This window comes from Corvus cornix, chromosome 5 (genome assembly GCF_000738735.6).
Source record: "Corvus cornix cornix isolate S_Up_H32 chromosome 5, ASM73873v5, whole genome shotgun sequence".
Taxonomy (NCBI): domain Eukaryota; kingdom Metazoa; phylum Chordata; class Aves; order Passeriformes; family Corvidae; genus Corvus; species Corvus cornix.
The window spans coordinates 59,381,747-59,393,218 of NC_046335.1; the positions used below are offsets into that span (position 1 = coordinate 59,381,747).

The 11,472-nt window shown below is 72.1% G+C and overlaps 2 protein-coding genes across 4 annotated transcripts in view; one reads left to right on the plus strand and one right to left on the minus strand.

The window, feature by feature from the left end:
- Window positions 1-63: 63 nt before the first annotated feature.
- Window positions 64-6,657, minus strand: SLC43A3 (solute carrier family 43 member 3). Of its 2 annotated transcripts, none has more exons than XM_039553246.1 (13): window positions 6,627-6,657; window positions 3,825-4,072; window positions 3,365-3,494; window positions 3,133-3,179; window positions 2,972-3,048; window positions 2,785-2,877; window positions 2,447-2,586; window positions 2,202-2,308; window positions 1,713-1,871; window positions 1,523-1,636; window positions 1,083-1,269; window positions 723-846; window positions 64-308 (listed from the first exon to the last, which is right to left on the minus strand). In XM_039553246.1, exons 2-13 carry the CDS (start codon window positions 4,009-4,011, stop codon window positions 153-155), a joined length of 1,521 nt encoding a protein of 506 aa, XP_039409180.1. In that variant the 5' UTR covers window positions 4,012-4,072; window positions 6,627-6,657; the 3' UTR covers window positions 64-152. The 2 variants fall into 2 exon arrangements, with proteins under 2 accessions (XP_039409180.1, XP_039409179.1); XM_039553245.1 differs by lacking the exon at window positions 6,627-6,657 and adding an exon at window positions 4,678-4,765.
- Window positions 6,658-8,696: 2,039 nt separating this feature from the next.
- Window positions 8,697-11,472, plus strand: part of RTN4RL2 (reticulon 4 receptor like 2) — a 4,449-nt gene continuing 1,673 nt past the window's right edge. The window contains exons 1-2 of one of the 2 annotated variants that reach the window (XM_039553187.1): window positions 8,697-8,902; window positions 10,998-11,251. In XM_039553187.1, coding sequence (XP_039409121.1) covers window positions 8,869-8,902; window positions 10,998-11,251 — 288 coding nt within the window. In that variant the 5' untranslated portion in view covers window positions 8,697-8,868. The remainder of the gene's footprint in view (window positions 8,903-10,997; window positions 11,252-11,472) is intronic. The other variant, XM_039553186.1, reaches the window with a different exon arrangement.

An 11,472-nucleotide genomic window follows, 5' to 3' on the forward strand; every position in this document is an offset into this window, starting at 1 on the left:
CGTGTCTGTGTGCGCCGAGGGCCTGCGGAGGGGGCTGGGGGGTCGTGGGGGCAGCACGGCGAGTGCAGGGGGCAGTGATGTTTATTGTCCCCAAGCCCCCCACCCCACTGGCACAGCGCCCCCAGGCCAGTACAAAAATGGGGTGCTGGGGCTCAGTGTGGGGTCTCGACGTGGATCTCAGCACTGGGGGCGGCTGCCAGGGGGGTGCTGGCCATCCCCAGCTCCTTGGCTCGCCGCTGGCACTCGCGGGTCACCACCACGGGGCTGACAAAGGCCACCAGCACCACGGCGATGAGCCCCAAGTTCATCTGCGGGGTGGAAGAGTGTCAGGGCAGGGGGCTGGGGGCTGACCCCACCCAAAGGGCCCCTGGGCCAGCCCCATGGTTCCCCCATCTCCTGCGTTAGCCCAGGACACTTGGGGCGGCACTCCCGTTTCCCCAAGGGCAGGATTCCCATCCCTCCCTGGCGCAGGGCCCCCATTTCCCCTGGAGCAGGACCCCATCCCTCCCGGGGCAGCATCCCCATTTCCCCATGGGGCAGGACCCCCATTTTCCCACGGGCAGGACCTCAGTCACTCCTGGGGCAGGATCCCCATTTCTCCATGGCACGAGACCCCCATTGCCCTGCGGGGCAAGGCTGCATCCCTCCCGGGGCAGGACCCCCATTTCCCCGTGGAGCAGCCCCCCCATCCCTCACTCGGGGGGCCCACAGGGCACACTCACATAGAAGGGGTCCCCCTGGAGCGGCCCCTGCACCAGGGCGACACACGGGTACTGCAGCAGGGCCACCAGCGCCGACAGCGCCATGGCCAGCCCGTACAGCTTCCCGAAGTGCTGCGGGGGGAACCTGCCAGGCACCCGCGTCACCAACGGGCATCTCCTGACCCCTGACAGCCCCACCCCGATGCCCTCTCCCCCGACACCTCCACCACGTCGCCTGCCACCCTCCAGCTCCACCGCCATCCCTCGCCACCCCATCCCGACCATGCCAGCCTGTCCCCTGCCACGCCCACAAGGACCGTGTCCCCATCCCCTGCCACCCTGGGCCCTGCGTCCCCCGTGGCCGCGGCTGTCCCCACTCACGCGATGGCCAGGAAGGCGGCGTTGCCGCCGTACAGGAAGGAGCGGCTGATGACCTGCAGCACGAAGGTGCCGAACTGGACGGGCAGGACGGGCACGGCGGCAAGCACGGAGAACAGCAGGCACTGCGCCACCGTCACCACCAGCGACAGCACCGCCGAGCGCAGGTCTGCCAGCGCGGCCAGCGCCCCTGCGGGCACGGGGCTCAGGGCACGGCGACACGGCTCCCTCCGTGTCCCCTCCCAGGGGCCGCGGGCTCGGGCACGATGGTGGTGGCAGCAATGAGGCCGTGGGGGACAGGGGCCGCAGGACTGGGAGGCATGGTCGCCCCCAGAGTGTTGTGCCAGGGGGGGGCTGACCCTTGGGGTGAGGGGCCGTGGGGGTCAGTTGTTCTCAGGGCACGGGGCTCAGCTGCCCTTGGGGCAGGGCGGGGGGACAGTTACCCTCAGGGCGGGGACCCTTTCCCCGCTTGTGCCGGTCGAGGATGAGGCCGTTCCAGGGGGCGCAGAGCACCCCGCAGAGCTGGGTGAAGGCGAAGGCGTTGGTGTAGGTGCTCACTGCGGGGGGACAGCGTCAGGCGGGCGCCGCCAGCCCCGGGGCTCCCCACCGCGTCCCCCCGCCACGCTGCCGTACCCAGGCCGTGGTCCCCGTGCGCCAGGTGCTCGAGCTGCGGGTTGAGGGTGCCGATGAACAGGTAGTGGCGAAGCTGCATCACCGAGAGCCAGGCCACGTGCCAGGCGAAGAGCCACGAGCAGGCGCAGGCCCGGAACGGCGTCCCGGAGGGGGCCCCACCTGCGCAGGAGTCAGGGCGGGGCACACACAGACACACCCCCGGCCGCACCCGCACTCTGCCCCTGCCCCTTCGGACGTGCCCACCCTTCGGCCGCGCCCACACTGCCGCACCCATTCGCCGAGCGCCCATTCACTCCTGCATTTGCATACTCCTGGCCACGCCCATGTACGGCCGTGCCCGCCCACCAGCGGGCCGCACCCCGCAATTTGCATACTCAGGACCGCCCTCCGGCCGTGCCACGCCCCTTCATTTACATGGCCCTGCCTACCTGCGGCCGCGCCCACCTCCTTAGCCCCACCCCCCGCAGACCAGATCCCCACCCCCGGCACCTCGAGGGATGGGGGGTTCCAGGGGTGTCTCCTCGGGTGCGGCCTCTGCCGAGGGCTGCTTGTCCTTGTAGGTTCGGTAGGAGCGGGAACGGCCCCAGCACCGCAGCCTGCGGGAGCGCCTGTGTCACCCTGTGTCCGCCTGGCGCGGCTGGACCTGCCCCGGGGACAGGACCCGCTGCCCACAGGGCGGGACCCAGCCGCCCCTCTCCCCAGAGCCCCAGCGGGGCGCGGCCAGCCCCCCGTACCCGTAGTCGTAGTCGGGGGGCAGCGGGTAGGGGATGTGGGTGCGCGGCATCAGGAAGAGGGTGCGCAGGAGGTGCCAGGCGCTGCAGGCTGCCAGGAAGAGGAACATGGCCCGCAGGGACAGCCCGTGCTCGTACAGCAGCTGGGGACAGGGACGGAGTCAGGGACGGAGACAGGCCGCCACCGGCCACCTGTTCAGGGCCTAGGTCTGTCCCCATGTGTGGCCCCAGCAGCGACCCAGCTGTGTCCCAGACTGCGTCCCCACCATGTCCGTAAATGTGACCCAACTGTTCCCAGCTCTGTCCTCCCCTGCCCCCACCGCCACGTCCCTCGCACCCACCTTGACGATGAGGAAGATGGCAGAGGAGGAGTCGAAGGCCCCGTTGTAGAGGGTGATGAGGATGGAGCGGTAGTTCCCGAACAGGTTGCCCACCTGGCACCAGGAGAGCCCCGTGTGCCATCAGGGCCGTCCCATGGAGGGCGGGTGTCCTGCTGCCGGGTGGGTGTCAGGGTGCCGGGGGACCCACCTGCATGTTGGTGAGGATGAGGAGGATGCCACCCACCGACAGCATGGACATGGCCGGGAAGAGCAGCACCGCCATCTCTGGGGACACGGGGGTCAGCGGGGACAACGGTTACTGAAGAGGTCCCCCCCGGGGCTGGGGACCCCCCGGCCAAAGAGCCTCACCTGGGGTGGAGAAGGCGACGAGAAGGGTCCCACCAGCGTAGAGGGAGCTGAAGGGCACAGCGGAGACACATGGGGACAGGATCCCGGGAATCACACGTGATTCCCCTATCCCAGCCCCATGGGAGGCGGGCCACCCTAATAACCCCCCTTTCTCAGCAGCCCCCGGCCCAAGCCCTGTCCCCCCGGTGCCCGTGTCCCCCCGGCGCCCGTGTCCCCCCGGTGCAGGGCTCACATGGCGATGAGGCGCGCAGCCATGGTGCCGAAGCGGTCAAAAACGACGCCCATGGGGAAGGTCATGAAGTTGTTCATGAAGGAGCCGATGGTGAAGACCAGGGAGAACTGCTCATCCTGCCCGCTGCAATCTGGGGATGGCCATAAGTGGGGCACGGGGACACGGAGATGTGGGCGTGGGGACGCTGGGACGCAGGCACCCGGGGAGATGGGTCAGCAGAGATGCAGGGGACACCGGGCGTGCGGGGACACCACGGACGTGACGATACTGGAGACACGGACTGGGGGACAGCAGGCACGTGGGCTTGGAGATGGCAGGGACACAGAACACTGCAGGGCAGCAGGACATTGGGGACAGCAAAGACACAGGCACAGGCGCAGTGGGGACGTGGGGCAGCACGGGGCATCAGGACAGCGGGGGCACGAGTCAGGGGACCAGGGGGACAGGTGGGGGTCCATACCAGACCCCAGGGTGAGGTTGGGGCCGGGGGTGGCGGAGGGCTGGCACAGCCCCTCGAAGTAGCCCAGGTCCTTGAGGACGAAGACGAGGGAGGCCCAGCCGAAGATGATGCCGCAGAAGGCGCCGCACTCCAGCAGCCCCGACAGGAAGGTCCCCAGGCGCTTGGCCAGCCCCGCACCCCCCGCCATGTCCCCCGCCCGGGCGGCCACCTGCCCGGGCTGTCACCAGCCTGGGGCGTCTTCGCCGAGCCTGCGGGTGACAAAGGCCGGGTGTCACGCCATGCTGGCACCCACCGGGGGCACGGGGACGCGTGGGGCGCACAGGGGCATGTGCCAGCACGTGGCCACCTGGGCAAAGGCCACCATGGCTCCGGCTCTGCCCCTTGTCCCTGGCCACGGCGGCTGGCGCTGGTGTCCCTCCATGTGCCAGGGCACAGGGCAGGCCCCTGCAGCGGCCAGGGCTCGCACAGGTGGGGACAGCTGTTCACGGGTGGCACACACCCGTTTACAGACACACACGAGGGTTCGCAGGTGCATGTGCGGGTTCACAGGTGCGCACGCAGGTCTGTGGGCACACATTTATGGGCACACACACATTTATGGGCACACACACATTTATGGGCACACACACATTTATGGGCACACACACACATTTATGGGCACACACACATTTATGGGCACACACACATTTATGGGCACACACACACATTTATGGGCACACACACATTTACAGGCACACACACATTAATGGGCACACACACACCTGCTCGCAGGCACACACGCGTGTTCGCATGCACACACACAGCTTTACAGGCACACACACCCGCTGAGCCCCGTCCTGCGCCCCTCACCCACCTGCACGAGGCCAGGCCTTCCTGGTGCCACCGTGACTTTCGCCGCTGCCGTGGAGTTTGAACCCCAGCAGCGTGGCTGGGATGCACCTCCGCACCCCCGCTCTAATCTCCCGGGAGCACGCGCAGGTCCCCCGGGCTGCCGGTCCCGATAGCGCCTCGGGCCTCCCGATAGCACCTCGGGCCCCCCGGTGGTGACTCGGTCCCCCCACTGCACCCCCCCTGTGCTGTCCCTATTGCCCCGAGCCAGCCCGGCCCAGGACCTGGCACAACCCTGGGGACACTGGCACGTGCTCTGGTGACAATAACACAGCCCTGGGAACACCAACATCCTCCCAGGGACACCAGCATCCCCAGGGGACCTGGCACAGCCGTGGGGACACTGGCACACGGCTGCGCACCCTAGTGTGAGCGCTGGGGACACCACAACAACACACCTCACCCCGGGGACACCGGCACCCTGCTGGGGACCTGGCACAGCCCTTGGGAAACTGGCACTCTTCCTGGCAACGCTGGCACAGCCCCTGGGGACACTGGCACCCCCTCGGGGCCACCAACACACCCCTCCCCCGGGACCTGGCACGGTTCTTGGGAAACTGGCACAATCCCTGGAGACGCTGGCACAGCCCCTGGGGACACAGGCCCTCTGCAGGGGATGGTGACACACCCCCCCGGGGCCCCAGCACAGCCCCTGGAGCCCTCCCCTGGGGACCCTGGCACGGCTCTCAGGGACGCTGTCACATCTCTGGGACCCTGCCATCCCTATGGGGACCCTCACACTGCTGGGGACAATGACACATCTCCTGGGGACGCTGCCACCCCAAGCACTGCACTGCACTGGGGACTGTCACCGTGCCGGGGCTGACAACAGGTCAGCCCATACAGGCAGGTGGGATTCCCCCATGACCCACAGATGGGTGACAAGGGCACCAAGGCCACGTCACCCCCAGTTCACTGTCCTCCGTGTCCCCCCACCTCGCTCACCCGCTCACAGGCCGGCCCCTCGTCACCGAGCCCCTCGTCACCGTGCCAGTGTCCAGGGCCTGTCCCTGTCCCGCTCCCCTGACTGCTGTAATGTCGGGTAATGAGGCCTCATTACAGTGACCAGCAGCTAAAGATTAACCTGGACAGAGCCGGGGGGGCGGCCCGGGGGGAGCTGTGTTATTTTTAGCCACCCAGGCGGGGGCTGGGGCTGTAGCACCAGCTGGGGGGCACCGAGGCACCCTGAGATACGGGGGGGTCACTGCCTGGGGCACCCCGAGCCACTCGCTATGGGTGCCAGCCACCGAGCCATGCTGGGATGTCCTGGACATGCTGGTCCCTGCCAGCCACACTGGAGAGCCCCCACAGCAGTGACCCCCCCTACACTGGTGAGGGCCCCCCGGTGGTGAGCCCCCAGACTGGTGAGCCCTCCACGAGAGAGCAGAAGGGTCCAGCTCGGGCCGGGGACTAGCAGAATTAGTGACTCTGTCCCCTCTGTGTCCCCCAGCTCCCCCCGGGCCGTGACGGGGGCAGCCGGGGTCACGGGGCCTCTGGGGGCTGCCACAGGGCTGGGGTCCGCCTTCGCACCCCGCCGCCCCCCGAGGGACGGGGTGTCCCGGGGTGGGCACCGCCCGCGCCCCACGGAGCAGGGGCAGCGCCCGGCCGCGGGCACTTGGCCCGCACGCTTTTGGCGGGGGGACAAACGCGTGGTCCCGGGGATGGGCAGCCGTGGGGCCCCGCCGTGCCAGCCCCCCGAGCCTGCCCCCGCCAGGCGCACCCCCGGCACCGCCCGGGACACCCGCACCGCGTCCGCGCCGGGCCCAGCCCCGCAGGCCGGGCTCCGGGGCCCTCGGTGCCCCCTCTCCCGGATCCTCCCGTCCCGGTCACAGCCCCGCTCCCGCCGCCGCTCCGTGTCCATCCGGGCCCCTCCGCGCCCTCCGGCTCCTCCCGCCACATCCCCGCGCCGCTCACCCGCCTCCCGCCCGGCCCGGCGGGGAGGGGACCGGGCTCTCCCCGCCCCGGCTCTCCCGGCGCTCCCGGCGCTCCCGGTGCCCCCGATGCCGCCCCCCCTCCCCCCCACTGCGGGCGGAGCGCAGCGGCCGGGCCCGGCCCCGCCCCCGGGCGCGGCGTTTCGGGGGGGCGCGGGGGGCGGCCTCGGAGCAGCGGCCCCGGTCACCCGCGGGTCCGCCCAGGAGGGGCCGGCCTGGCACGGAGCCCTTCCCCGGCGCCGCCCCGCGCCCGCCGCGGGTGCCCCCTCGGCATCTCCAGGTGCGACAGCTCACCTGGCGTCCCCAAGGTGCGCTCCCGCTGGCGCCACCCTCGGGCCACCCTTGACTCGCCCTTTCGGTCACTCTTGGGCCAGCCTGGAGTGATGCTTGGGTCACCCCTAGGCCACTCCTGGACACCCCAGGACAGCCCTTGGGCTGTCCCTGGGCCACTCCAGCTGTGCCATCCCAGAGCCATCCCCATGCCACCCCGCTGTGTTCTGCCGTGTCCCCTGCTGTCCCTGGTCCCCCATCCCCTGCCTTTGTCCCCGCCCAGGACACCCCTGTCCCTCCTGTCACCCTCCCCTCGGCCGCATCCTCTCCTCTGTCCCTCTGTCCATCCCTCAGCGCTTGCAGCCACCTGGTCTGTCCCCACCTGTCCCCACTGCTCCAGCCTCTCGTCTGCTCTGCCAGCTGCCCTTCTGTCTGTTCATCACCCGTCCATCTGTCCGTCACCCATCCATCTGTCCGTCACCCATCCATCTGTCCATCACCCATCCGTCTGTCTGTCACCTGTCCATCTGTCCCCCTCCAAGCACGACTCCATCCGTCCCATCCATCTGTCCCACACCCATCCAGCTGCCCATCACCTGCCCTTCCCTCCACCTGTCCGTCTGTCCGTCCTCTCCATCCTGCACCCATCCCTCCATCCGTCTGTCCCCATCTCCAGATGTTCTCCCTGCATCTGTCTATCCATCTGTCCTTCTCTCCTTATGTCCACCTGTCCGTCAATCCATCCTCCACTTTCTGTCCGTCCATCCTCTGCCGTCCGTCCGTCCTTCCATCCCTTCCCCATGCACCCCGTGCCCAGCTCCCCGGGCGGGTGGGCACCAGCACCCACAGCCCCCACAGGGCGGACTCCCCCTCCCCGGGCCAGCTCAGCGGTGTCCGGCCGGGGGCTCCGCGCCCGGGGTGGGGGCACGGGCGGGGGGCACGGGCGGGGGGAGCGGATGGCGGCCCCTGAGTCAGCCCCCGCGCCGCCCACGCCCCCTCCCACGGGTGCCGCCGCACCAGCTTGTGGCATTTCGCTCGCCGGAGACGGCGCCGCAAACACGCGCCAGTGCCAGCCGGTGCCGGTGCCGCCGCAGCCCGCGCGGCCACGCGTCCCCCCCCCACGCGCGGCACCGGCGCGGGGCCCGCACGGGGACGGGGCACCCCGCACCGCGGCCGCCCGCTCTGCCCCGGGCCGGGCAGCCGCGCGGCGGCACCACGGACAGCGCCGGTCCGGCACCACGAACAGCGCCGCGGTCCCGCGTGGGTGTGGGGACCACCGCCCCCCGCGCCCTCCCGGCGGCCCGCTGGGTGCGGGACTCCCGGCCCCGCCGCGCCCACCCCGTGGGCAGCCCCCGCGGGGTCCCGCCGTCCATGGGGGCACCACGGCCCGGCGCCGGTCCCGGGATCGTGGCACAGAGGGAGGGAGGGAAGGAGGGAGGGATGGACGGACAGACGGACGGACGGCCGCAGACCACCCTCCCCGTCCCGCGCTCACATCTGCCCACGCGAGCCCCGCGTCCCTCCCCCGTGGGGGGAACCCACCACGCCCCCGTGTCCCCATCGGGGCCCCCCTCGCGGATCCCGCAGGGCGCGCCCCCCGTGGACGCCCGCAGCGCATCCCCCGCTGTCCCCGCCGAGCCGCCGGGGGTCCCCGTGCCCACCCCTGTCCCGCCTGGGGCGGGCCGGCCCGGGAAGGGTTAAGCGGCGGGGCCGGCGCGGGGGGCGGAGCGGCCGCCCCGGGATAAGGCGCGGCGCGGGGAGGGCTCAGCCCCACGGAGCCGCGGGCAGCGCCGCGCCGAGCCCACCCGTGCCCGAGCCCGAGCCCACCCGTGCCATGCCCCGGGGCGGCGGCGGCTGCTGCTCCCGGCGGCGCGGCGGGGGCGAAGGGGGCGAGCAGCCCCCCCGGCACCGGCCATGACCCCGCGGGTGGGCAGCGCCTGAGCGGCCGCCCCGCCATGCGGCCCCCCACGGCTCGGGACCTGCCCCCAGGTAGGCGCGGGGTCGGGCGGGGTCCCAGGGGTGTCGGGCGAACCCTGGGGTGCCACCCGGAGACCTCGGTCCCGGCTCGGGGCGCCCCGCGGCGCTCGGGGTGCGGGTGCCCCGGGGTGCGCGGGGAGCCCCGGAGTGCGCGGGGACCCCGGGGCCGCCCCGGAACGCACAGCCCGGCGTGGGGGCGCGGTCCCGGGGCACCCCAGGCTGGGCACCCCGCGACCCCCGGCTGCCCGGCGCGGGGGTGCGCCCCGACCCACGAGGTGCCTGCTGCCAGCCCAGCCCCAAATGTGGCTGTCTCATGACGCACGGGGTATCCGGTGCCACCCCGGGGCCCCCAGCCCAGCGTGGGGGGGCCCCGTGACACGTGGGGTACTCGGTGCCAGCCCGGGACCCCCAGTGCGGCGTGCGGGTGCCCCAGGAACCCCGGCACACCCTGTGCAGCACCGGGGTGCGTAGCCGGGCTTCCGGGTGCTCCACGATCCACGGGCTGCCCGGAGCCACCCCCAGGAGCCCCAGCCTGGAGTGGGGGTACCCCACGACCCCAGCGGGGTGTGTCCCACGACCCAGGGGCTACGTGGTGCCACCCCAGGACCCCCAGCGCGGCGTGGAGACGCCCCCCAGTTCACAATGTGGGCACCGCCGGGGAGCCGGGAGTGCCCGGGTCACCCCGCGGGTGGGTGCCGCGGGGTCTGCGGGGTACCCGCAAGTACCGGGGTGGGGGGGGGGGGGCTTGGCACCGGGGAGGGGGGGAAAGCTGAGAACCGGTGACTTCAGCTCCCAACTGAGTCAGCCCGCGGCGTGGGGGAGTGACAGATGGGACGCGGGTGGGGGGCGCACGCCGGCACGGGGCGCCGGGGGAGGGGGGCGGCGCTGAGCAGATGCGCCGGACGCCTCCGTGGGTGGGTGGGGGGTGGGCACCCCCAACTCGTGGAGCACCGGCAGAGGGGAAGGGAGGGAAGGGGGCGGTGGGACCCCTCGGTGCATCTCCGGTGTGACCTCCGGTGCACCGGAGGGTCCCGCCGCCCCCTCCTTCCCTTCCCCTCCCCCGGTAGCGGCGACTGGGCGCATCCACGCATCCCCGGGCGTGGATCCAGGCCGCCGGGCTGAATTATGGATGAAGCTCTCGGGTTGCAGCCTGAGGGGGGGGATGGACACGGGTGGGGGGGAAGGGGGGATGCTGCACACCCGGAGCGGCGGCGCGTGTCGTCAGCCCGCGCCCACGCGTGCCCCGCCCCACACGTGGCCGCGGCACGCGCGCACGTGGCACCGCCCCGTTTGGGGAGGGGGCACGGACCCCCCCCCCCGACTGGGGTGAGGGGGGTCCCAGCGGTCCGTGACCCTGTGGGGGGTTCTGGTGGACCGTGGGGCGGGCATGGTCCCACGGGAGCGTGGCCACGGCAGGGGGGGTCAGGGAGCTTTGGGGGGTCCCTGGAGACCGTGGCCCCAGTGGCAGGAACGGCCCAGGAGGTCCCAGCTGGACGGTCACCTTTTGGGGTGCCCAGCCTTGGTGCTGTGGAGCAGCATGGCCCTGGGGAGCACAGTCCTATGGGGCTGGTGGGCGTCTGCGGGCTGCAAGAGGTGCTCAGTCCTATGGGGTGGCCGTGACCTTGGGATTCTCCTAGGGCACTGTGGTCCTGGGGATCTCCCAGGGGACCATGGCCTTGGGGGGTCCCTGGGGAGGCACGGCCCTCGGGGGACTCCCGGGGGCCACGGCCCTGCGGGTGGGCACAATCCCCCACCTCGGGGTGTCCAGCCCCATGGGGTGGTCATGACCTTGGGGGGGTTCTCCTGGGGAGCCATGGCCCTGTGGGTGGGCACAGTCCTGGGGGGCTCCTAGGGGTGTCCAGCCCTAGGGACTGCTCAGGACCCTGGGACTCTCCTAAGGAACCGTGGCTCGGTGGGGTGGGCACGGCCCCGGGGGAGCTCCGAGAGGCGTCCCGGGGCGCTCCTGGAGTGCCGCGGCCAGGCGGGTGGGCACGGCCCCGGGAGGCTCCGTGGGCTGCGGCTCCCGGGGGCGGCGGGGGGCGGGCGGCGGCGGCGCGGGGGTCGGGGACGCGCGGTGCCCCGCGCTGACGCCCCGCTGTGCCCTCAGGCGGGCGCCCGGCGGCCCTGCTGCTGCTGGCGGCGCTGGTGTGGGTGCCCGGCGGGGCTCCCGCCTGCCCCGCGCTCTGCACCTGCTACGTCTCGCCGCCCACCGTCAGCTGCCAGGCCAACAACTTCTCCTCGGTGCCCGCGGGGCTCCCGCCCGGCGCCCGCCGCCTCTTCCTGCAGAACAACGTCATCGGGGCGCTGCGGGCGGGCACCTTCGGGCCCAGCACCGTCACCCTCTGGCTCTACTCCAACAACATCTCCTCCATCCAGCCGGGCACCTTCCGACACCTGCCCGCCCTGGAGGAGCTCGACCTGGGTGACCAACCCGCACCTCCGCGTCCTGGCCCCCGACACCTTCCACGGCCTCCACCGCCTCCAGGCCCTGCACCATGTACCGGTGCCGGCTGGCCAGCCTGCCCAGCGGCATCTTCCGCGGCCTCCGCAGCCTCCAGTACCTCTACCTGCAGGAGAACGGG

Coding starts and splice junctions, on each gene's coding strand:
- SLC43A3 (XM_039553246.1), bottom strand. CDS start 4,011: ATGGCGGGGGGTGCGGGGCTGGCCAAGCGCCTGGGGACCTTCCTGTCG. Junction 3,180..3,364: donor GCTGCGCGCCTCATCGCCAT/GTGAGCCCTGCA, acceptor TGTGCCCTTCAG/CTCCCTCTACGCTGGTGGGA. Junction 2,878..2,971: donor TCATCCTCACCAACATGCAG/GTGGGTCCCCCG, acceptor TCCTGGTGCCAG/GTGGGCAACCTGTTCGGGAA.